This window comes from Neopelma chrysocephalum, unplaced genomic scaffold (genome assembly GCF_003984885.1).
Source record: "Neopelma chrysocephalum unplaced genomic scaffold, ASM398488v2 Primary Assembly neopelma1_59, whole genome shotgun sequence".
Classification (NCBI taxonomy): domain Eukaryota; kingdom Metazoa; phylum Chordata; class Aves; order Passeriformes; family Pipridae; genus Neopelma; species Neopelma chrysocephalum.
The window spans coordinates 12,612,218-12,637,323 of NW_020897714.1; the positions used below are offsets into that span (position 1 = coordinate 12,612,218).

Here is a 25,106-nt window from a genome sequence, read left to right on the forward strand (position 1 = left end):
AGTATACCACAAAATGTAAGCACTTCACAATCAATTTCTTTTGCCATGCATTTGTTTGATTGTATTACATGTCAGCAGTCTGAAGATTAAGAGGTAGGGCCTAAGAATTCATGAAATATATGTAAGTAAATATTTTGAAAAATACTTCCTGTCAGTTCAGTCTGAGGAAAGTAGATATACAGTGTGTGTCAAAAGCTGCTTCTTTTTTTCATTGGATGGCTGCAGACTGAAGCAAAATTGTGCATCTATTCAATTATAATCTGTCATGCATCATGTTTTAGGAAGATACATGAGTAAAATGTGTGATGACTGAGAGGGAGTCCCTCTAATTAAAGGCATTTGAAGTTATGTTTACAGCTCAGACAAAAGTATGGATTTAGGTTGCAGGGGAAGCAGTATGGAGACAAAGGACCTGATAGCACACACTGGTTTGGACAGTTTCTCTTCTTACCCTCACTATTCCCTGTCTCTGTTCACAACTCCTCTGGAGCCTTGTTCTCAAGCTGCAGTGGGCTGCCCTCTCCCAGTCTTTTACTTATTTTCAGCCCCTGTCAACCATTTAACGTGTTACCTTTTTATCCTCCAGGAGAGAGAAAGTCTTTCATATCGATGCAGTAGCTGCCAACTCGAGATCAAACTAATTCTAGCTGTAGTTATTTTTAACAGAACAACATAACAATCTATTATGCTCCAAATAGGTGGGGTTACTGAAAGCTTTATTTTATTCTCTTGTGTACAAGCAAACTGACAGGAAGCAGATGTTCACTTAGTGTACTGTGAAGTTAGGCCAGACACAGTAAGTGAAACTTCCTTACAGGTACTTGTGTCTGAGCTAACAAGAAAATCAAATGCAGAAGTAAAAGCATTGTATGTTGTTATTTATTTATTTTTGGCTTTGGAGGTTTTTTTGGTGTTTTGGTTTTTTTAATTGGAATAATTTCTGTTCCCTTCAGCAAGGCATCCTGTCAAAACTAGTTGAGTTCTTTAGAAGCTGGTTTCCTTTTCCACAGTATAAGAAAAACGATGACATACTTCACCGACTGGTAAGTGATCACTTCACCTTTTTTATTTTTCCATTTCCTTTCCTAATCCACAGGTCTTCCTGCTCCTCTGAGCAACATCTTTGGTCTGTATTGTTGGTTTTGGCTCTTAAGAGTTTTACTTATTCTTCAGATAGTACTGATTCTGGTTTTCAGAATTACTGTGCCAAATTGGGCACAAAAGGACAGGAATAGTATCAGTAGCCAGGGTGAAGATGTTCAAAATGTGGAAGAGAAGATAAAATATGTTAGAAATTAAAGCAGTTCTTGAAAGCTGAAGGTAGTTAACCCGCCGTGTAGGTATCCCCGTTGGTGGAAGGCAGTGGGGAGATACTAACTGAGAAAGTCCTTGTGTTGCAGCCTAGTGCCTTGCAGAGACTGCCTAAGACAGAGGGCTCTAGGGCTTCACCTCAGTATTGCTTCACCCTCTGTTTCAGCTTGTTGGCTCAGGCATAGCACCACTGCAGTGCAGCTGTACTAGCCCTGGACCCATCCTGGCCTCTTCATTTCTGCATTACTGTCCACAGGGCTTCTACCTTTGGGGGAAGCAAAGCAAACTAAGGCACCTCCATTCTAATACTTCAGAACAGTACTGCCATTGAGCACAGACGTCCGTGCAGCGCTCTGGCTGTAGGGAGAGGCCATATCGGTTCTCTGTGCTACCCATGTGCTCTCATTTCAGCAGTTCAGAAGCAGGTTGCGTGCCCCAACAGAGGTTGTATTCTCCTCCTCCTGGAGCCTGCAGGATCATTTAGGGCTCAAGTCAGCCTGTGTGGATTAGAGACCTGAAGGGGGATAGTTCTACCCCAGTTAGTTAAAAGTAATTTTATGCTGCCTTTATACCTGTTCTCTGCAGCACCACTTTCTAGCCAGTTCAATCTCCAGTCTGGGCTTGTCTCAGGTCTGCTTTAACTTGTACCCAGCTGCTTCAGGCTTGCGAATGTCACCTTAGTCAGACTGTTCCAGAATCTAGAATTTTGATTTTTTTTTCCTACTATGATGTAGGGTTGACATCTTAAAATATAGCTTCAAAAGAAAATTTTGAGCAACATGAGAAGTTAGACTTTTCCATTTCTCAGAGAGTTCTGCTGAACCCAATTGCTATCTCTTCTACTTTATCTCAGGAGAACAAAATTTCCTCTGAAATCTCTCATTAGTGATCTTTGATTGACTTTTTTCATCCTCCCTCTTCCCCTATGAATCAAAAGGTATTATCTTAACAGCAATTTTTAGCCTTACTTTCTTGAGATGGAGGCATAACCGAAAAACATGGAGAACCTGTTTGTCCTGCTGTGTACTACAAAGTAGGGTACTGAAATGACACAGGATGCGTTGGAGGAGGGCAGAGTTTTTTTCTCTTGCACACAGTCCTGAAAAAAACATTTTCCATTAAAAGTAGAATGCAGATTATCTGAGGTGACATCAGTGTATGGAATTAAACTTTTAAACCAGCTATCCTATGGTTTCATAAAGAATCTCATTCTGTCAATGACAGAACTAAACAGATTTTGTACTGTGAAATGTAACACTTGTGTTAAAAGCTTCTGTTAGAGGATTTTCAGAAATATTCTCCTTTCTCTCCTGTAATTAGCTAGGTACAAAGATGCACATGTTCAGTGTTTGTTGGGTTTTGTTATGACATTCTTAAATTAAAATGTTTTGTATTATGGTTTGGTGCGCTATGCTATGGGCTTCTCTGATGGACATATTTGTCTTCAAGAACTGCATATTTGACTTGAAGACCTATAGTAGGGAAAAAAGTAACAAATTATTATCATGGCATCAAATTCATAAGTAAGTAGCTCCCTAAAGTTTGCCTGGAGTTTATCAAGTGGGGGGTCTTCAGAGCCCTATACTGTTTCATGTTTGGATTGAGTTTCCTTGGGAAAGGTACAGAATCCTGCAGGAGAGGACTTCATTGCCTTGGCCTGGGGCTTGAGTCCGGTGCTTTAACCCTACTGTTACTAAGTGTCCACAAGTGACTTTTTGTTGACCAATTTGCAATATCTCTCTTTTTTTCTCTGTTTTTTGTTTGTTAATGACATAAATGATGTCATGACATTTTTAAAAAAAGAGTGTTTACTGTTTCAGTAATGATCTTCTAATAGATGCAGGACCTCTCTGATTCTTATGCAAATATATTGGCATACTCTGTGGCCTCTTTCCAGTTATTGTTACTATCTAGGTCAGATCACAAAGTCAGTGTCATGCATCCTGCAAATCTGAACTGTTAGGTTGTATGTGAGTTTTTAAAGTTTAACAAGTTTAATAAAAATGAAGTAGCTACTTGTGATATATCTGAAACATACCTGTACTCTTTGAGAATAGACTGTTGTCAGTAAAGTGTAGAGTGTCTGGGTGTTTTCCTTCTTCTGCTAACTTAATTTTAAGAATCTGCATATTCTTTACTAATGCCTGTTTTTTCTCCTGCCCGTTTGTGGTAAGGATGTTGGATTTCGAGTTGACACGCTCCGTACCATCCTGCAACAGGAAGTTCTGCTGCAGGAGGATGTGGAACTGATTGAGTTCCTTGACCCCAGTATCCTGTCTGCGGGGCAGTGTAAGCAACAGGAAAACAGACAGCTTCCAACACTGCACTCCCTAGCAACTCCTAATATTTGGTATTGTATAGAGAATATCTACCACTATATTCACTGAGAAACAAGTAAAAAATATATTCTATGTTCTTGAAATAAAATGCAGCATTAAAGTAACTTTTTTTCGCAGGTCCTTGGTCTTTGGTCCACTAGTCCTCAGACTTTTTATAAGAATGTTTTGTTTCTTCAGGCATTTTATTCAAAGAGTGAATTTTAATCTGAGATAGCTACTTGAACATGAATGGATACTTCCAAACTAATATATTCTATTAGGAAGAACTAACATGGTTGATTAATTAATTAATTTCTAAAGCTATACAAAGGTGATTTTGAGAAATGAGACATGATTGTGAGGACTGAATTGAAAAGTGGGTTTTTTGCTGTGGTCTTCATAAAATATGCTGCAGGGGAGAGAGGTGAGGTGGGATGTGCAATTAGTATTCAGATGTAGAATACCAGAAAAATAAACTAATAACTATTTAAAAGGATGCATTGAAGTCAAGAAAGTTGTGTGGAATTGACTCAAGAATACTGAGGGGGCTGACTGCACCATTATCTGAACAACTAACACCTGTATTTGAAAAATAACAAGGCCAGTTGTTGTTTTGACAGAGTGTCTTGCTCAGAAACAGACAGGAATCAGTAGATAAAAATCTTATAACACAGTCCAGTGCTATTTTCTCATACGTATGTTAGAAAAATAGATAAAATTATTATAGTCAACCCCAACTGTTTAAGTTATGTCATTATTGATGCTCTCTGTCAAACAAGAGAACTTTTGAACTAGATTTTTCTGGTCCTAGCATTATTCGGTTTCTTTAACTGCTCAGATGATAAAGTACACTTACAAAATAAGTGAATATTGCTCAACTTACAGATGACACCAAGTTTGTGTTTTCATAGAATAGAGGGTCAAAATTAGATTGGAGAAATACCTTGAAATCGATAGAAAAGTCAATAAAGACAAAAGTCTAATGCTGCACTTGGGAAGGAAAAGTTAAATTAATAAACACAAAGTGATGAATAATTGGATATGCAGTACTATTCCAGAAAAGAAACTGGACTTGATAGTGTTAGGATGTGTAAAAGGTGGTTAGGAATGTGGGGATCAGTTGTCATTTGTTCTGTTCATAAAAGGGAAGGATGTGAGGAAAAATAATACAATTAGTCTGCCAGTGATTCAGACTGAACTTGAGGGAAATCTTTTGAACTCTACGGGTACTCATGAGTTGGAATGGCTCTCTGCATGGGTTGTGAAGTCTCATCTTTGGTCTGTCCATGATGATCTGGGCTAACCAGAAACTGAAAATGGACGAAGTGAGTTCTTATATCCCTTTTAGTCTTTTAATTGTTGTGATTTATTTTTTTCATTTACCAAGGAAGTTAGAGACTGTGTGTCTGTCCCTTTTAAAGGGACTATTTTGGACTATTTTAACCCTGGACCTCTACTGAAACCTATCAGGAGCCAGTAGCCCCGAAAAGTTAACACTTGTAAAGCTTGTTGAAATTTGCCCACAAAACCATCCAGAAAATAGAAACCCAGAGACCATGTCTTATTTTAGAAATGGAAAAATATTCCTTGTGAATACTTCCGAATCTAAATGCAGGATACACAGCTTTATGGTCTAAAGAAAGTGAATATTTTTCATTGAAAAAATTCTGAAAAACTGTAGTTGAAACGCACCTTGAAGCCAATTTCCCATCCATCTCTGTGAAGATTGTAATTATTTTACAAAACTGTAATATATTTGAAACACAGTGTATTTTTTAGCAGTTATTTATGTTGAATTTTTCTAGAAAAAAAATAACTGTGAAGTTTTTGAAATGTCCTTTAGAAATAACTGAATGAGATACTAGGAACTCTCTTCTTCAAGGGTTTTCAAAAGCTGCCAAATTATTTTAAATGATTATTCAAGCCATATTTATAAAAATGTGTTAAAAACTAGTAGTGCGTTGGTGTCCAAGTTAAATGAGTCAGACTCTAGAAAAAATACAGCTGGCATTACTTGAGGGATTTGCTACCAAAAGAAACATGCCCTTCCCTACTGTACTCTTGAACCTGGAAGTACAGATATTACGGTTCCTACACGCCCTGGCTTATAATTCTGAGTAGTCAGGTTTTTTCTTTTTCTATTTTCTTTTCTTTTTCTTTTTTTTTTTTTTTAAGTCACATGTAAGAGAAACTGACCTTTCAAAGTGGTATTATTCTTTTACTCATGCTATAAAAAGCTGGAGAAATGTTTCCTTAGAGTATACTAAGCATGTAATATCATGTACATATTTATCTAAGTCTGCTACTAGCGTAGGTTTTGGTGTTCACAGCTCCCTTCAGGGCCTACATAAAAGCCTCATAATAAGACGTTCTAATCCTAAATGTAACTGAAAATTTTGGGATTTTTTTACCTCTTGTTTGACCTCAGGAATCTGTGGTTGATGATACTTTCTCCGTTTGCAGGGATGTTTCGCTGTTTCTTGCCTTTGTAAGTGCACTGCTTATGCTTCCTTCGTGGTGGAAGGAATCATCGTGGCTGCTGTGGGGACTAGTTCTGCTTGTCTATGCAGTCTTTAGAGTATGGGGCACGTGGAGGACAGCCAAGCTGCAAATGTCCCTGCGAAAATACTGTATCCAGCTGGAAGAAACAGTGGCAAATAGCCGAGCTTTTACTAATCTCGTGAGGAAAGCTCTACGACTCATTCAAGAGACTGAAGTAATTTCCAGAGGATTTACCCTGTGAGTCTGTATTTCAATTTATTTAATACACAGATCCATTCAAGCCTGCTGTCTTCTAAAATTGTCTTGTTACACTGTCTCCTGTAACAAGTGGAATTACTGAAAAACAGTACTTAAAGGTTTTTGCTTACATAAAATAGTATAATTGCAATTCATACTAAAAGAATGAATTCTAACAACTCAGTGTTAAAACCCTGCATCCTGAAGGTGAATTAAGTCTCACAAGACTCATGTGTCTTCGAAATCTCCTGCTCTACTAGCAATGAAATACACAAAGAAGTGGATTTTGAACTAATTCAGTTAAAGATTTTGGGAAGTCATTTAGAGAGTTGGTTGTTTGAGATTTTTTTTTTATCTTATTTACCAAATATATGTAAATAAACTGATCTGCAAGTAATCATTCATAGTTTAGAAAACAAGATAACATGAAAACCATTCTATTTTTATTTAACAAATAACAGTCTGAAGTAGTGAGAACAAAGTAATCAGCAAGACCATCAAAGGTCATTTCCCACCTCAAATAAAGCTAATATTACTCTTTTTTCTTGCATACAATTGTTGAAATGTTTAGCTTCTTAAATTAGTTACTGTTGAATTTGCCTCTCTTTCACTTAAGGGGTGTGAAAGTGTTTCTGATTACTTAGCTCTTGTAGTGATTTGGTAAGTTTTGCTTATTTGCTATGTGAAAGGACATCAGAATGTGTTCAGTGTATGCAATGATTCCAAAGCCAAGAGGCCTGCTTCTGTGCATTCTCATTGGCATGGATGCTTTTCCCCTGTAACAACCTGTGGTGAGATACATACCTGTGCCAGTTTGACTTAAGGCTAAAGGAGGTGAGAAACGCCAACACCTAAAATACAGTTGACTTCTTTCTAAAAACAATAAGAAATTCCCTTGCATGCACCAAGAAGTTGTTTGTTCGTGCCAGACCAACTATTCTGCATTCAGGCACATGTTCTTACATGCAAGCTTGAAACTGTAGACTTGAAATTTTGGATTAATTTTCTAGCTTGAGATACCTTCAGTGTGCTTCATTGAAGAAACGTTTCGTTCTCCCTTCGGAATGCATAAGCATGTGTTCAGTCTGCCTAGCTATGTGTTTTGTTTTGATCTGGGTTTTTTGCTGAAGAAGCATATAGTTAAGCAATAGGCAGTCTTATCTTTGCAAACGGGTTCTTAAAAGAAATTATTGTTAGGGCTTGTCCGAATTACAAATGAGAAAAACATTTGGATTTTTGCCGAAGTTTAAGCAAACGAACTTGTGGTCAGTGTCTAAATTGCTGCTGCCTTGTTCTTTTACTACATTTCTTAGATAACAGATTAACAAAAAACAGACTGGTCTTTAAGCTGATGCTTGATCTAATAGCCTCTTTACTTAAAACTTTGGCAAACTTTTCAAAAGACTTTGGAGTATGAATGGAGTGGGAGAAGGCTGACTGACATCCTCATTGGAACAATTGTATAGTATAAAGAAGTCAGTGCTGTACAAGTTTTGGTTTGGTCTAGCCTGGAGGAAGTTCTAACTCCAGAGTGTCCTTTCCTACATCCACATATGCAAGAGATGCTGCTGCACAGGTCAATGAGAAATTCTTTGCTTGAGGTAGCGCTTTGTATATGATCAACCTCAGCAGAACAAAGTTTAGTACGATCTCCTGTAGTAATCTTGTCAGAGTCTTAGTGCTTGTTCAGAAAGAGTCACGTGGCAATAGAAATGGTTGCATCTGAAACGTTAATGAGTATTGTCTTGTGTTATTTTACATCCTTAAAGAATGAGAGTTCAATCAGGTAGTGCAGCATCCTGGTCAGTGACACATAGGCAAGTGTTTTAAGGTACTGCTAGCTCAGCATACTTTGGGCTGTGCATTAATCATATTGTGAATGGAAAGATACTGAAGCAGACAAATAGTACCAAGTTCAGATTTTGACTAGCTGTTCTTAGCTAAACTGTGATAGGGCAAGCCCAGGTCTGCAGCTGAAGTTCCTTGTGCTCCGCTCGTGGTTTTCTTCCCCATTGCACCATCCATTGCTATTTTTTTAGGCTAAATTATATATGCTTTGAAATATCTATGGTTTTGCTTTATTATACCCTATTTGCCCCTTATTAATTGATATTGGACTGTCTCTGTAAATGCTAGATTATTTCTGATGAGGTTTTGGTTGGTCATCACTAGTTCAGTATTTACTACTGTGTAGTAGAGACTGCTATACTGAAATATCATTCAAACGTAATTTTGCCTTCATTCCCCTCCCACCCAATAAAACTCACAGCAGCCGTATAGAATAGGAACTAAGAACTTGAGCAGGGAGCTTGGACTAGATAATTTCCATTGGTCCCTCCCAACCTTAACTGTTCTGTGATTCTGTAATCCTGTCGGGCTTTTCTTATATTAGCTACTCAAAAATATTCTGATATTCTGATTCCAGAATGGCCTTCAGAAGTGTTTAGTGCTGCTGTTGGCGTTTCAGGTGTGCCTACTCGTACAAGCTCTGCGATGCAGAGATGGCCAAGATCTCACCTGGGTAATTTGGATTACAGAAATTGTGTAGCAAAGGTTAGGCAATGCTCTACTCAGGCAGAAAGGCAGTATTTCTGTCTAATTGCTTCATTTGTAATTAGACAAATGAAGCCTGATCATGGGTTGCAGCCTGGAATTTCTGCAGGGTAATGAAAGTATGTCCATTGTCTTGCACATTATAAAATGAGAACTGAAGGAATACATAATGAAAGGCTGCAGCAATAAGCAGCAAATATTTACTCCCTTGCCTGTCACTGAAATAATTATCTTCTTTTCCAAAATGCTCCCTTTCTACTATATTTTAAACTGGAATTAAACCCTATGAGCACGTGTTGGTGCATATTAGCATCTTTATAGAACAGCTTTCATGTTAGAGTGCAGGAATAGGTTTCAATGTGTCTATATAAGTTTGTCGGAAGTTGAAAGCCAATTTAAGATTTAGCTTGTGAAAATAATGGAGAAATATGTCACTGTTCTTTACAAGTAAAATGGGTCTGGAAAGAAAATTCATCCTTAACCTTTTTTTCTTCTTGCTTCTTGTGGCTGATATGCAAAGCTGATAACATTTTGTAAGTCAAAATATATAGAAGATAACAGAGAATTTTTACAAGATTATGTAGTGATAGGACAGGGGAGAATGGCTTAATCTGAAATAGGGCAGGTTTAGATTAGATATTAGGAAGAAATTCTTACTATGAGGGTGGTGGGACACAGGAAGCTGCAGATGCCCCATCCTGGAAATGTTCAAGGCCAGGCTGGATAGGGCTTCAAGCAGCCTGGTCTAGTGAAAGGTGTCCCTGCTCATGGTAGGGTGGTTGGAACTAGAGGATCTTCAAGGTCCCTTCCAACCCAAACAATTCTGTGATTTTGTGAAGATAAATGAAATATTAGGAAGTTAGGGATATGACGTGTAGACATTTATAACAAATTATACTAATCTAAGATTAGTGGAATAAAGAAGAATTCTTTTCTGAAAAGACTGAATCAAGCCTTTCCAGAAGGAAAACAGATTGTTTTGCTCAATACTGGCACTACGTGCTGTGCATGAGTTGTGCTATATTTATTCTGTATAGAAGTTGGAAATGCTTGCATCACTATAGAAGAACATGGACCTCTGTCTCTTTTTTACAGTAGAAGAATTTTCCTCCTTTTCTTTGAGCCTGTTTCTGACAATTCCCCCTGGGCTTGAGTCTACAAACTGATGTGAGAGTTTATATATAAATACTTCCACTTATTACCTTGGAAAGCTAGAGAAACATTAAAGCTTGGCATGTACTGCATTACATGCTGTGTTCCCTAGTGAAATGTACATCTAGGCTAGGCATTTGAAATTTACATTTAGAAATGGTAATGAATACAGTTTTTTTATTTTATTCAGATTTTAAAGTTATGAGATGTTATATAAATCATTTGAATATCACTCACATAATTTAATGTGGTATGCAGATATTTTATATTGTATTTCAGCTAGCATATTCAGTATATGGCAATATTTGGCATGAATCTGCTTGTGTTAATCATGCTTACCATACTGATACGGGTCCAGCCTTGCTCACTGGGTGGTCTGCATTGCTTTTCATAGTTGACAGTGAAGGCCATAAGCTATTTCCCCTCCTGGCAATGTTCAGCATGGCCCAGCTAAGCACATGGAGTAGGACTGACATTTTTCCAGCAGGGTCAGGCCTGCTGACTTAGTCAGCTTTTTTGATCAGACAGGCTACAGAAACAGTTACCAAGGCAGCAACAGACCTCAGGCTTGCCAGGTACCCTGTGAGCTTTTCCCTTTTAAATGATTGTGGACATGAATTCACTCCTCACCTGCCCTTGGAAAGGTGAGAGCAGAAGCAGGCTTCCAGTCCCCAAACAATTAATCCCAATTGATCATCCTGTTGTCCATCTGCACTGTGTTCATTCCCAAGCTGATTCTACTAAACACAGTCCCAACAAGCAGAGTACACCTAGGCTGTTTACAGTGTCTCAGTCATAGGTTTGGCATCAGATTGTATATAACTGGAGCTTAATGTTACACAGACGTATGTAATGTTCACCCAGTTCACAATTCATTTTGTTTCCAAATGAGGCAATTTCTTACAGTGCTAAAGCCATTCTGAAGTATATTCTGATAGGCAAATGGCAGTTTCTTTTAAATGGTGTATTCACCTGAACAGGTGGATGCCAAATATAATTTCAAATGTGCTTGTGTGGTTGCATATATTTCATGTGTTTACGTGTCAAAACTCCCAGAAACACAGCTGTCATTCATTGCATGATGATAAAATCTATGTCACCGCTCAAATAATATTTCTCTTGACCTAGAAAAGTTTCTGCATGGAGGAAGTTAAATGAATATAGTATTTTGCACACATAACTATGTAGTGGCACATTTTTTCTGCAAAAATTATTGAAAGAATAAACTTAGATGTAAAGAGATGTGTTAAATACCTGTTTATTAAAACTTCCAAAGCTGACAGTGTAATAGTTTTGTATCAGAGATAATGTTATGCCTTGTCTACCCTTAGTGTATTATCTTAGAAAATTTTGGAGAAAATAAATGTGCGTAGGAGTTTTGCCATGGCTCAGATGAGAATAGAATCAGGCTATCTACTGAGGAATCCTGGCTGCTATCTGAAATGTTGATTAAATGTATCATTGATAGGATGGATTTTTTTTTTTTAAATCTCATAGTTTCTGAGTGGTTTGAAAAAGTTTTCTAAATAATGGAATAAGAAAGCTTATGTACTGTCTTTTAAAAATACTTTAGGACATCTGTACAGTTGTATCACATTTTACTTTTCAAGTTTGCTTGACAGGGTCAGTGCTGCTTGCCCATTTAATAAAGCTGGACAGCATCCTAGTCAGCACCTGATTGGTCTCCGGAAGGCCGTGTATCGATCCGTCAGAGCCAACTTTCGGGCTTCAAGACTGGCCACTCTGTACATGCTGAAAAAATATCCTTTCTGTACAAACCCACGAGTGAAGATACTCCGTATTACCTACCTATGGTTGTGTCAATGTTTAGAGTCAGTATTTCTAGAAACATACAATTTCTAATTATGTATCTAGACAAAGAAAAGGTAGCATAGTAAATTGGGGCTTATGCTTGTTTTGGAATGTGTTTAAAATTTTTGCCTCTGTGTGCTGTGCAGGTGCATTGATTGCACTGAAAACATTGTCCCAGTTACTGACACCCATGCCTTTGGTGTAAATGCCGATGATGTATTTCAGAGTCCTTCGGGTTTTTGTTTTATAATTCCTCTTATCCATCTTTTTCCCTTGCACCAAAATATCCTCTTCTCTGAACAAATGACCTTTCACTCAACATCCCTGTGTTCAAAGGTAAGTTGATTTTCTATTTCAGACAAGCTGAGTGGAACTGATTACATTAATTTAGCCAAAAGGCACATTTAAAAGCAAGGAGTTTTTACTCTGAATCAGACCAGAACTCTTTGTTCAGATTACATTTTGCAAAGTGTCATGTGTATTTTTCAATGAATTGATACTTTTTTTTAATGGCATTAGCATTTCAAGGTTTTTTTCCTATGTTTATTGTACTTATTGTACTGTATAGGAAATAACAATGTATTCACCCTAAATTATAGCAAAATTTAAAACAGATATGTTCCTAATCTGAAAAAAAAAATACAAGGAAACAAAAGCTGATGGTAATGTGAGTGTTGAAAATCTGACACAACAAAGTACTTCTTTTGTCTTCCTGGAACTTAATATTGATTAATAAATGTTGTCTGGCAAATAGATTAATATATTGAGTGTTAATGTGTATGCATACAGTGGCACACACAAAGCTGCACAGTGTGCATTCACTTTGAAGCAAATTAGTATTTCTTTGCAAAATATTAATTTCTGTAGGAATAGACATCCTTATTCTGGCCTCAAGACTTGGCTCTGAGGAATAGAGTGTGTTTGCTGTGTAAAGGAAGAAAAAATTACTCTGGTTCAGACATGTTGATGAGAGCAACTGATATCTAGCTTGGAAATAGTCAAGAATCACTTATAAGAACATAGGAAGAGAGATCTGAAAATAGGATCAGCTAACATGTCCTTCCCAAACATCCTCCAACATGGAGAAAGTCAGTCCAGCAGTTGTTATCACAGGTGTATAATTGTTGTTGTGGCCGGGAAAGTTACAGGTTCAAGAATTATTGGTGTGTATTAGACTGTCCACGAGTTTTAAAACAACTAAATTTAAGGAATGGCTTTTAAATTAAGGAATAGGAGAGAAGAAAGTTTTGTTTAGTTTGGATAATTTGACATTTATATCTGTCTTTGAAAATTTATAGCAATTTACCATGTAGATACACAGTAGTAAGGGCCAGCAGAAATAAATGGCCAAAAATTTATTGAGATTTAGTGTATATAGATAGGTTCTTGACAAATGAAAAGAGAAACATTATATTTGTGCAGAATATAGTGGCAAAACCAGTGGTAGCATTTGAAGGATTCTTTCTCCCCACCAAGGTAATTAAGGAGAGCTTTAAGGTAGTTCCAAGTTGCCTTCGTTTGATTTTTTTTTTTTTCCCCCAACTATCTTGAATGCCTGAAAACATTACATGTATTACAGGAGTATTGATGGCAAGGAGCATCTTTCAAATGGATTCCAGTGCCTTGAGCAAGTAAATGCTACTCTTATGATGGAGGGGCCAAAGATTCCTTCATGTTGAAAGCATTTACAGCTGCAACTTGAGACAACTTTAATGCTCTTTTCTATCATCAGGTTGTTAGCACAGATCTGGTCTACAGCAAGGAGAAAGAGAAACTAGAGAGAGTAAATAAAGAAGTGAGGCAATAAATTGAAGGAAAGGAATGCCGATAAATTAAAGGAAAGGAATTTCCATCCAAAATCTGGAAATGAGATCCCTATTCTGACTTTTACAGGTCTTTTTAGTAAGTTTGGCTTTCCACAAAAGGGGAAGATATTCTCAACTTTCATTCCTCTCAGTTGTTTGGTCATGAATTAATGAATTTCTATTTGAAATTTGCTTTTTCTAAACATTGTGAGATACATGAATCCAGCAGGACTATTAGTGATTTACACTGGCAATGACAAAACAAAATGCTTTTAATAGAGAAACAGGTATTTGAAAAGCATTCCAAATATATAAAATTTGGATTAATATTACAATATTGCTTTAAAAAAAACCCCAAACCTATTTTCCCTGGTTAGTCTTAATTCTGTTTAAAAAATTTTTTTTGTTTTACTGCATATTGCTTTGTATTTTTTGTTGCAGAGCAGATGTATCTTTGTATTTAGGCAAGTGAAAAAATGCATTATTATTGCTTGGAAAAACTTTCAATAGAAATATAATATGCAAAACAACTCCTACTCTCAAGGGCAACAGAATTTGAATCTGCCCAGCTAATACACTAATGATCAAATCTTAGTTCCATTTTAATTGAGGGCTGATTGTTCTTTAGGGCGATTTTTCTCTTTAAAGGATAAGAAGTGATAATTTCATAAGAGTGTGAGCAACTGCATAGGACAGCCACAGCTTTTAACCATGGAGCGTGCATTTCATGGAAACGTTTATGTGCATGTATACACAGAAAACTTCCTTATTAGAGTTTGGTTTCCTTGGTTGATGGTATTCAGTTGATACTGCAATGTGGGTATAATGCTTGTCATTCAACAACAGTGGTGAGCCTTTAACTCCAGATACCCTCCAGTTATTAAAATAAGGTCCTGGCCTGTGACTGGGCCTTTTGAGTGATATACAGGCCTACAAAAGAACGATAATGTGAAGTATGTTCTATTTTCTTTTATCCTGGTGTTTCTTATAATATACCTGGAAATCTGAAATTGAACTTCATAATGCAGCAAAGATAATTGTTGCCTTAAGACTATGGTAAACGTCTCAAACAGAGACATTTACTATTAGATATAATGGTTAAAGTATTGTAGAAAAGAGTGTTAAAGTCACTAATGTAGTAAAATATATACTTTGATTTAAGCTTTCATTTAAAACATTCTTATTTATTTGGAACTTACCGGAAATATCTGTGGATGAATTAGTTTTCCAAGCTTACTTTCATCACCAATCTGCAAAAAGATCAATTTACTCCTCCACTTTGAAAATATGCATTTATATGTGCTTAATAAAATCAGCCAAACAGCCTCTTAGAGGAACTGTTTTCTAAGACAGGTTGCATGTATATAATGTGAAGTCAAAAAGGTTTTCAGTAATAAGCAAAATCTATTTTAATGGGTTGTTTTTTTCCCTGAAAAAGTAATTTCAGTGAATAATGTTGAATAATGTACAGACATTGAGCTAAATGCTACTGTAAATTTTCATACTTACATTGTTTTAAATCTAGCCTGAAATAATACTGTAAAATAGAGGAAAGTTCAATCTTAAAAACATTTATAAATTTGTATCTCATTTTGTCAACAAATGGAAACTGCAGAGCTTGTAGCTTTACTTTACGCTGCCTTGAAAGATTTTTTTGTTAGTAGTCTTAAGTAGGTTGCTAAACATATGCTTCATTGTATTTGATTATTTCTGAGATAACTATCAAATGCATACTTTGACTCAGTAAGACTAACTCTACTGGAAGCCAAAGGGAAACTGCTTTGAACTTAAGCCATTTTTCTTATGTTATAACTTTGAAATGCAAGGAAGAAAATATTCTTGAGGGGCTAAGCTGGTGCCTGTTGGGTTTAGTCTTAAAAACTGGCAAATCTAGGTATTAATCTGAACTGTAGAAAGAAATGAGTGACTTATTATATAATAAATTAGTAATTTATTATAAATTAATTAGTAAATAAATTAAATATTAAGGGACATATTGATCTGTGCTAATCCATTAACGGTAGCTTTTATAGCCATCAGTATTACTTCTCCTACCAAAATTATCTGTAGAAGGTTTGGCTTTTGTGTTAATGTATGTCTCAAATATGTTAGAAGGAGATCTGTCTGATGAACCTGTTACAGAGAATTAAAAATTTTAGTTCACAGTTTTATTCATGGTGATACAAATTGCATAAACTTGATATATTATCGTTACTCACTTCAATAAAACAAAGTTCAAAAATATTTGCTTGTGGCTAGTGTGCCCCCTTTTAGCTAGATAGCTGCCTTCAGTGAGTAGAATTAATTAATTTTGCCCTAATTAAAAATTTGTTCCCATGTAAAGTACAAAAAATATAGTTATACTTTAGCCTTATACCAGACATTTGTGTCAAACTTGGTGGACCAGTAATTTAATGAGATGGAAAGTCATATTACTTACATTTTGTGTGAAGGGACAGTTGGGTACTAGCAGAAACAATTCAGCATTTTCTCATATCATTCTTACTCTAATTTGTTCATATTGGCAAGAGTACATTGCTCAAAATCATAGAACAAAATATCAGAGAAAATAGAAGAGTATTTCTCTAGTAATCCAGAAGATAAGGGTATAGTAGGATGCAATGGCTGAAAGCTCAAACTAGAAATAAGGTGTTTTGGGTAAAGTATTTACAGGATGTTGTGCAGAGTAGTTCAACAGCTCTCTGCACTGTGCTCCATTGAATTGTGTAGTAACTCAGGTGATGCTTCACTCACCATACTGCTGCTTAGTATTTTTATACTTAAGAGCCTTGTGGATTCTACATCATGGGAATCTGATTTAATTATATACAAGACAGATGGAGGACATTTTGTAGTTTATGTTACTGGAAGATGTTAATAGTCTCCTCCTCAGCTGATGCAGGATGGTGTGATACTCCATTTCCATTGAACTATATTGATAGGTAGGACCTGGGTGTTGGACCGTGTAAACTGAAAAAGCTTTAATTTTGCCATAGGTGTAAGATGTCGTTCCCTGCTGGCAAGCCATAAATAATGTTATAAAAACAGACATGTATGTGTTTAAACTTTCTAAAAGTTTGGTTTAGGAAGCTAATGAGGGCATGGGATCAGTTCTCTGCTTTCATCTATCAGATAGAAATGGGCGTAGGAGGGCAAAGCAGGAAGTGCAGGAGGCCGCTGGGAATGGAATCTCTGGCTGAGACATTGGTAAGTGGCTCCTTTGGTCAAACTTCTCATTTAGATGTTGCCTGGAATTGCTTTAGCGTGACTTAGAAATTCACATGTGTCCAAACTACTTCTTGTGGTGTTCCTGCTGTTGGAAATGTCTTGTTGCAGGAAAATATTAACAAAGAATACAATTAGTCTCTGAGATAAGTGGTCCTGAAGGGTTTTGACCTGACTTTTCAATTTCTGTTGGAGTTACCATCCTCATCCTATGTGCTCCATCTGCTGGGCATGCTGTCAGGTTAATTTAGCGTAGACACCATTTATGTGAGGCAGCTACTGATGGCAACAGTAATATTCTATTCCTAATTAATTTGCATTGCAGGTTTTTGTCTGAACACTTAATAGGCTTCTTTGTTTCTAGACTTCTTGGAGAAAGTAGGGAGAAATGTGTTTGTTTGTTTAGATCCTGGAAACTTCACTTTGCATAAAAAAATAATACTTTCTGTCCCAGGAAATAGTAATGTTCTTCTACTCAAGTCATAAACATTTTCTTGAGCAAATCACCTTTGTATGTTCAATCCTATGAGAATTTAGCACGTGGACAATTTGGAAGTGAATGTGGATGGAACGTGTAGCTTCCCAAGAAAATATATTAGTTGGACAGGAAACAAGTTCTTCTAATCAGCCTTATGTGCTAGAGATGAGAGCATTCAGTTTGTAGATCAAATTATAAATGGAAAAACCCATATTTCAAATTAAGACCTTATTTTCATGTATGCTTTACACATATATATATTTCTATGGAACAAATGTGGTTTTGTGCTTATGACTGTAAGTTGTAAGTTGCTGTTTTAAAACAAATTTTACTATTTTGTGACTGGTTGACTGTTGAAAAATGTGCAAAATCTTGAACTGTTCCTCCTTCCCACCCTGAGGTTAGCCTAAAATTAGCGCTATTTTAAAATAAATGCTTCCTGGTCTATTTTATCTGTCTTCTGATATCTGTTATATTGTGCTTGCTTCCTGCTTTTTAAGTGTTTTTGAGGACTAGAAATGTATACTTTCCTCCTGAGAATTTATATGTGCCAAATAATGTTAATAGATACCAGTTCACTGCTCTTCCTGCCAAGATCATAGTGGCTTTACAGCAATGTAATCAATGAAGTTAATGGTATGACAGTCAGGGAGCTCCTGTTCTTCACAATGCTGTCTGAAATGTCAAAGACCTTTTACTGTAAAGATCTCTGAGTAGTTCTTCCACAGACATAACTCTCAGGGAATTCACATCATCCTGAGTTTGGTCTATAACACAGGCTACCTTTGAAACTTCAAATTGCACAATTGTTCTCCTCTTTCCTCTTTAATATATATGATTTCTGGTTTAAGATTGACATGAGCTATCTCTTGAAAACTTAATATTTACAAGCTGTTTCTCTCACTTAAAAGAGATGCAGGTGCTTTTCATCAGTTTTGTTTCTTTTTATCTGTTTGTATTTAAACGTAGGGGTTTTTCAGTGTCTTAGCTCTCATCCTTCTAAGAGCCTTTAAAACTTGATCTCCAAATAAGGATTGCAAAACGTTCAATTAAACAGGATTCGGGTGGATTTGGGAGGAATATATGTGCTTTCATACAAATTACCAGCAATAAGAAACCTTATTAGGTGTTTCTTTCCTTTTATGTTTAATGCAAAAGTGGCTTTGTTTAGCACCTTAACCCTAGCTAAACCTACCCTCTGAACTCAGAGAGTGACAACGTGACCAGCTACATCTGTGTAGTCCCCTTTAAGGAACTGGGTCTGGGACTGAGTGAAGAGCAGGTCTCAGAAGAGGAGGCACACAACCTAACCGATGGCTTCAGCTTGCCTGCGCTCAAGGTAACCTCTCCTAGAAGGACATGTACCTCCATGCAGGCTCCTGGGGAAAATCTCTTTCTGTTCTCATGAAGTCCTGTGGCTTGTAGGTACTAGCCTGTAGTAACACGGTGAATTGAGAGGGAGATGTAATCAGTCTCTTATCATGTGTTTCTACATTTATTGGCATTCAGGTGATTTTGTGTAGTGGAAGAGAAGTTGCACAATACAACATTAGGATTTTTTTCTGCAAATCATGGAAATTCAAGTCAGTTTTCTATAATCAACCTGATCAATCTCCTTAAACATGATTTTTTGCTCTCTGATTTCGCTTGATCCCAGCTGTATAAAATAATTTCCAGATTTGTACTTACTCCTTTTTAATCTAATCTCTTGACATGAATAAAAAGAGAGACATCAGAAGATACAAATTAATTGTAGTTGCCAAAGGGAATAGCTGTGTTCAGTTACACTGAGGAGTAGAAATCATAAGCTTGGACCCCCGCTGCTGTGAGCCAGTGTAGTTCTTTGATCTTTGAAAAACTTTTAACTGAACAGAATGACAACCATATAATGACCTTTTTATCTATTTTGTTTTGAGATGTTAGGTATTTTTTATTTCCATGAGTCAATTGGAAGGAAGATCTAATTTGAATGCAAGCCTTCTAGAGTCTATTGGTCTTCTGCAAAGGCAGTTCCCTTTTAACATTGTTTTTTAAATTGAAAAATCCAATATTATGTGACTTATGTCTTTCTAAGGGGTTGGCTTTTGTTGCATTTTTTTCACTTAATTTATAGACCTTGACTTCTTTTGTTCTTACAGTAAATGTTACCAGTAGTAGTGATTACTAAACTTTGAGGCTTTGTCTAATTGGTTGTAAGCTAAGAGCTACAATAGATAGAAGCCTTGGGATTTTTTTCCTTGCCTTTTCATTAGCTGAAGTTCTAATTGCAACCATACAAGCCCGCTAATTTACCCACTTCTTTTTAAGCAGAAGCCATCCAGAGGTCCCTAAGCTTGTAAGCTAAGTCTTTGTTTACCTCCAATTTGCAGTAGTTTAACTGAAATCTGTTTTAGTTAAATTGGTTGGGATGCTTTCTGGATACAGTTAAGCTCACAACTAGTAAATCTCAGTTTATGTTAACTCATAACAGACAGAGGTGTAGGCTGGTTGTGGTGTAGTTGAACCAAGCTTAAATAACATAAATCAGTCTTAGGCAGATTCCTGTGTAGGCAATAAAATAGGTATACTCCGATAACCTGGGGACATACTTGTGTCGTGAGCCCTGGATTTATGTGTGGTCCTCCTCAGGTTGTTTGGGTTTTTTTGAGAGAACTTGTCTTTATGTTAAAGTGCAGGTAGAATACAAGATGTATCCAGATTTAGTTAATATTTTAATTTTCATTCAAGCCCCTGTCTAGGCCATATGACAAATGTAGCATGTGTCTTTTGCCTACCTTGTCCTTGAAGTAAACCAATTTAAAGAGTGAAAATTTTTGGCTAAAGAAAAAAATACCAATTTAAACCGAGGAGAGCCAGTTGGATATTTTTTGAGTTTAAGCAAAAATCAGTAGAAATCATCAGGAGTCATTGGCAGAGCAAGCTACTTACAACCATAAATACATCTGGAATTTCCTTTTCTCTCATCATTGTGCCTCTTTTCAGGTACGTTTTGGATTATGATTATCAATTCCTGAAATCCACTATTTCTGTGTGCTACTTTTTCACTGCTTGTGCCTTATGTCTGGTGGAAGGGATTGGTCTTCTTTTGTGCATATTATAGCATGAGCTTTTGACTTTTTGTCCAGGGCACCACACATTCAGGGACACGAGTGATTGCTGCCCATTTATCTGCTTTTTATTTTTGCACCCAGCCAAATCAGTCTTGCATGTGTGCCCCAAATTAATTTCATGTAATTAATTTGTTCTTTTTTCTCATGAGCATTTTTTGTGATTTGAGAAAGTTTTTTTATTCTTTTGGCATATTTTGTCAGTTTGCATCCAAGTATTTTTGATATACCCTTGGATATATCAAAAGCATGATGAGTAAATATTTTGTCTTCCTCAGTCTGGAATGCTTGAGAATAGATTTCAGACTGCATGTCATGGTCCCCTGCAATTGATCCCTTTTAATAAGGGCCAGTATTGCAGAGAAAAGTGTCATAACTTTTCCTTTTTATTTTAGAGACATAAGGTGTTGCTGTTCTGTCACAGTCTACTGAGCAAACAGCCTTCTCTAAACTAATAAAACAGTTCTTTACATTTCATTGGAAGTGGAAGTTCTCAAGAAATTGAAATTGTCGGTTGCCTTGCTCCCAGATGGACTGGCCTCTTTAGGACCATATATAACATTGTGAATCGATTAATTTCTTAGAAGCCTTTTCCTCCTTAGTGGTATCGGTGGTGAAATTTCTCACTGCGGCTGAAAAAAAGAAATAAGTTAGCAGCTCAGCTTTCTTCAGATGTAAATGGTTTTTTGTTGAAGTGCAGTACAATTAGGCTCCCGATTCAAGGTTGGGTGTGGGGCAACGCGGTAGTTACCAGATCGTAGAAATGATTGGCATTATAAAGGGAAAAATGTTTTTGCTGCCACTGGAATTTTGGCAGCCCTTTCTAAGCTGTAGGGTATGTTGAGATTATAGCAAATAATGAAACTGCCTGATGAGAATATGAGGTTTAAGGACTCTGACAATCTTCTGAACATAATTACATTTAACATCCTTCATCAAAGAATTAACAGTCACCTAAGGTTCACAAGATCTGAACCTCACGTGATCTGGGATACCCATCAAAAACAGTCAGCAGATTTTTGCAGTTTTTTAAAGTTCCTATTGCTGACCAGGGAATGTTTTCCCGTGGTGTATCTGTACATTTACTTTGGAGGCTGACTGTCTTCCCGGGTGCACAGAGCTAACCCTACCCTCTTTTGCAGGTCCTCTTTCAGCTCTGGGTAGGGCAGAGTTCAGAATTCTTCAGGAGGCTGGTGCTGCTCCTCTCCCCAGCCAATGCGTCCCCCAAACCCTTGGTCTCCCCTGAACGGCTGCCTCATCACATCCTGTCCGATGTGACTCAAGGCCTACCTCACACACACACTGCCTGCTTGGAGGAGCTTAGGAGAAGCTACGAGTTTTATCGGTACTTTGAAACTCAGCACCAGTCGGGTTTGGAATGGCAACCCAGAACAAAGCAGAAGTCAAGGGAGCTGAACAACCTTCAGACGGCAGTACGCAGCTTGCAGCTTCACCTCAAGGCGCTGCTCAATGAGTAAGTTTACACATGAATTAAGAGAATATGCAGGTAGGCAGAATGTTTTGAAGTTCTTTGGGTTGTAAGTTTGTATCCCAGATTAAAAGAAAAAAAAGGCAGATACATGCAAGTCTGCAATTATAGGCATATCTGTACACAGTATGGGCTATCTGATATTTTTTCCTGGTGACTCTTTAAGTATCTGGTGAAAATTTGAGGATAAGCAGTGCACCAAGATCTTGCCTTACTTCTGTCACTCCCTTGAAAAAGTCTGAAAACTTATCTCCTATTGATTTTGCAACATACCGAATGCTTTATAAAAATGTTCAGCTCGTAATAACTACCTAATAAATATTTTTAAAGATTTGTCACTGCCTTGGTGAAACAGTTGAGACTGTCCTACTCCTTTAGTCTTACATATAAGAATTACTGTAATGAATGCAGGTGAGCAATGTATCTTGATGTAGAGAAAATTATTTTATTTTTAAAATTGTGGAGCATCTTTGAGGAATCGACTGAGTTAGAAACTTAAAACTTGAGGAGAATAACAGTATATTAAATTAAATATTTAAAGGAATGGTGAAGTCAAATATTTATTATTACTTATTGCTGTTCATCTCCTTATTACTTAGGGTAATAATTCTCGAGGATGAACTTGAAAAACTTGTTAGCACTAAGGAGACACCCGAGTTGACAACAGAAGCCCATCAGGTTCTTGAACAAAAACTAAAGTTTATTCAGCCTCATATCCAGGCAAGCAACAGCTGCTGGGAAGAAGCCATTTCTCAGGTGGAAAAAATGAGTGGAAGAAACCCAAGTAAAAAAGGTAAATGTGAGAGATTAATTTAGCAACTAATGGGATACACTTCAGAGATGGAATGGTAAAATGGATCAAAGACAGTGTTCAGCCTGTGTGTCAGAATTTTAGCTGAAGAAGGTCTTACACTTGGAAAGACTGTGTATTTATGTCAGACTTTTTCACTGCCTTGAAGCTTTTGTTTCAGTAAAAAATGCGAATGTGTTAACTCAGTCTGTTAGACCTGTGGATTCAGATGGTTACATTTTCAGGTGTAGACCAATTGCGGCTTTTTGCCTTTGATTGGTGAATCACTTGTGAAGAGGTAGGACTTTGATGAATCATCCCTGAGATCTGTGGGCCTGGAGTCATGCAAGCTGACCTTGTTCATGCTTACACCAGAACTGGGAGCACTGGGAGGCCTCATGCAGGCTCTGTGCAGGTCCAGACATGGTATAACCAAATTCATGTATACTTTACCTGACAGTCTAGTCTTACAGCTTCCCCCTCAGTGTTGCCTAAAACAGCCTATTGAGGATATTAGATGTAGCCTGATACATTTGCATGTGCTAGCCTGTTGTGTTTTGTTGATGCCCTCCACAACTGATCGCTTTTTTCCCTTTCCTTAAAAATTCTTTCTAGACTGCACACCATAGTATTTTTAGTTATTTTAGTTTTATTTTTACGTTATGTAAAAACAGCAGGCATTTTTATTATAACTTGCTTCCTTTTAAAGTTCAGTACAAAAATAATCTAGTGTGTGATCTAGAAGGAAGGCGTGGAAAATAAAAAAATAAAATAAATCTTCACTTTTGCCCACTGGCTTTCCTGCAAATGCGTTGGGGTTGAATCTCTATTTTGCAACAAGTTTACTAAACCACTCCACAGGAGCTACTTTAAATTATGTTGGTCATTGAAAACTATTTTCATCTGACTACATTTGGCTTTCCTGATACATTTCTTAAGCAGTGCAGTTTCTGTGAGTTGACCTTTTCAAGCTGTGCATGAAATGAAATCTAGTTCTTCTGCTGTCTTTCTACAGATCTTAATGGCTGGTCTGTCAGTCATGATTATGTAAATTATTTAATTAAATTATCTCATATTTTCCCAATGCTTTCTGAAAGCTCTTTGGAAGAAGATACCTTCCCATTGAAATAATATAGAAGCTAAAACATCTTTTATGTTTGTGCATTATTATCCAAAACCAAATTAATCTTTTGGCAAGAGCTATTGCAAGAATCCCATGGGAGTAGAACATTGTGTCTAAGTGGATGCCCAGCACTTTTGCTGCAATAGATGTTTGGTTCAGCTAACTAGCTCAACCAGTTGAGCATCTGTATAAAGAGATGAGGCTCCTTCAGCAAGTACTACATGCTTCTTGCCCTAAATCATTGTGTGTCAAAGCTGGTTTCTTACAGGTATGTTAAGTAGTTCATTGTGTCAAACTGTCAAAGCAAAGCCTTGTAAGGGTAATGAATTGGACATTCATACACTCCTGTCCACCTTCTGTTGGTGGTGACAGGAATGGATATTAGAGCAAGTGGTTCCTTCAGTGAATGCAGTTGGGCTTCTTTCTTTACAGGACTTGGTGTAACTGGTGTTGTTTAGTCACTCATCCTGTCAGGTACAGAACGGAGCCTGACAGCAAGTGGGGCTTCAGCACCTTGAGGGGAATTTAGCTCTACTTAAATTCTTGGGCAATGACAGATTTATCTATCATTGATCTACATATAGATATTTGCTCAATCCCTAGAGTTAATGCTAGACTTTCAGCTTCCTATCTTTATTCTTTCACCTTTTTTCATCACCGATAAAACTAGTTTACCACTTAAAACCTGGACAGTTTAAGCATATATATTAATCTGCTGCTAATTTTACAGAACAGAATACCCTTTATGACTAGTTAAATCATTGTTTTACTGATCTTTGAATCAATATCTCTCAAACTCCACCCTTTAAACTCCACCCTTTTTCCTTTTAAACTGTCTCTATCTTTGCAAACATAAACAACTTTTTAAGACATTTATAACAGCAAGGCCATAGTACTCTTCTGTAGTCTCCTGGATCTTGCTGTCATTTGATCCACTGGAGAGGAACTAAAGCAGCAGCAGTTTTAGTTAAACACCGTGAATTCATGATCTTGAAGCGTATCTTTAGCAATGGCATCATCCCATACAGGTGGCAAACAGAGCAGTCTGTACATGTATTAGAGCAGCTGGTGTACTCCTGTGATTTGGGAAGGCAAGCTTTTAATTGGTAACTTCCATATACTCTTCCAAATTTGTCTTCATACCTTCAGGACCATATTTCTATTGTTGTTATAATTATTATTATTATTATTATTATTATTTAAA

At 36.9% G+C, this 25,106-nt stretch overlaps 1 protein-coding gene across 6 annotated transcripts in view; it reads left to right on the forward strand.

Annotated features, from left to right (window-relative positions):
* The window catches only part of VEZT (vezatin, adherens junctions transmembrane protein), a 59,836-nt gene that overhangs the window by 21,975 nt on the left and 12,755 nt on the right, over positions 1 to 25,106 (forward strand). For 4 of the 6 annotated variants that reach the window (XM_027679905.1, XM_027679910.1, XM_027679909.1 and 1 more), the window contains 7 exons: positions 954 to 1,043; positions 3,486 to 3,661; positions 6,093 to 6,368; positions 11,684 to 11,833; positions 18,585 to 18,732; positions 21,643 to 21,974; positions 22,589 to 22,782. In XM_027679905.1, the coding sequence (XP_027535706.1) occupies positions 954 to 1,043; positions 3,486 to 3,661; positions 6,093 to 6,368; positions 11,684 to 11,833; positions 18,585 to 18,732; positions 21,643 to 21,974; positions 22,589 to 22,782 (1,366 nt within the window). The remainder of the gene's footprint in view (positions 1 to 953; positions 1,044 to 3,485; positions 3,662 to 6,092; positions 6,369 to 11,683; positions 11,834 to 18,584; positions 18,733 to 21,642; positions 21,975 to 22,588; positions 22,783 to 25,106) is intronic. The other 2 variants (XM_027679907.1, XM_027679911.1) reach the window with 1 other exon arrangement.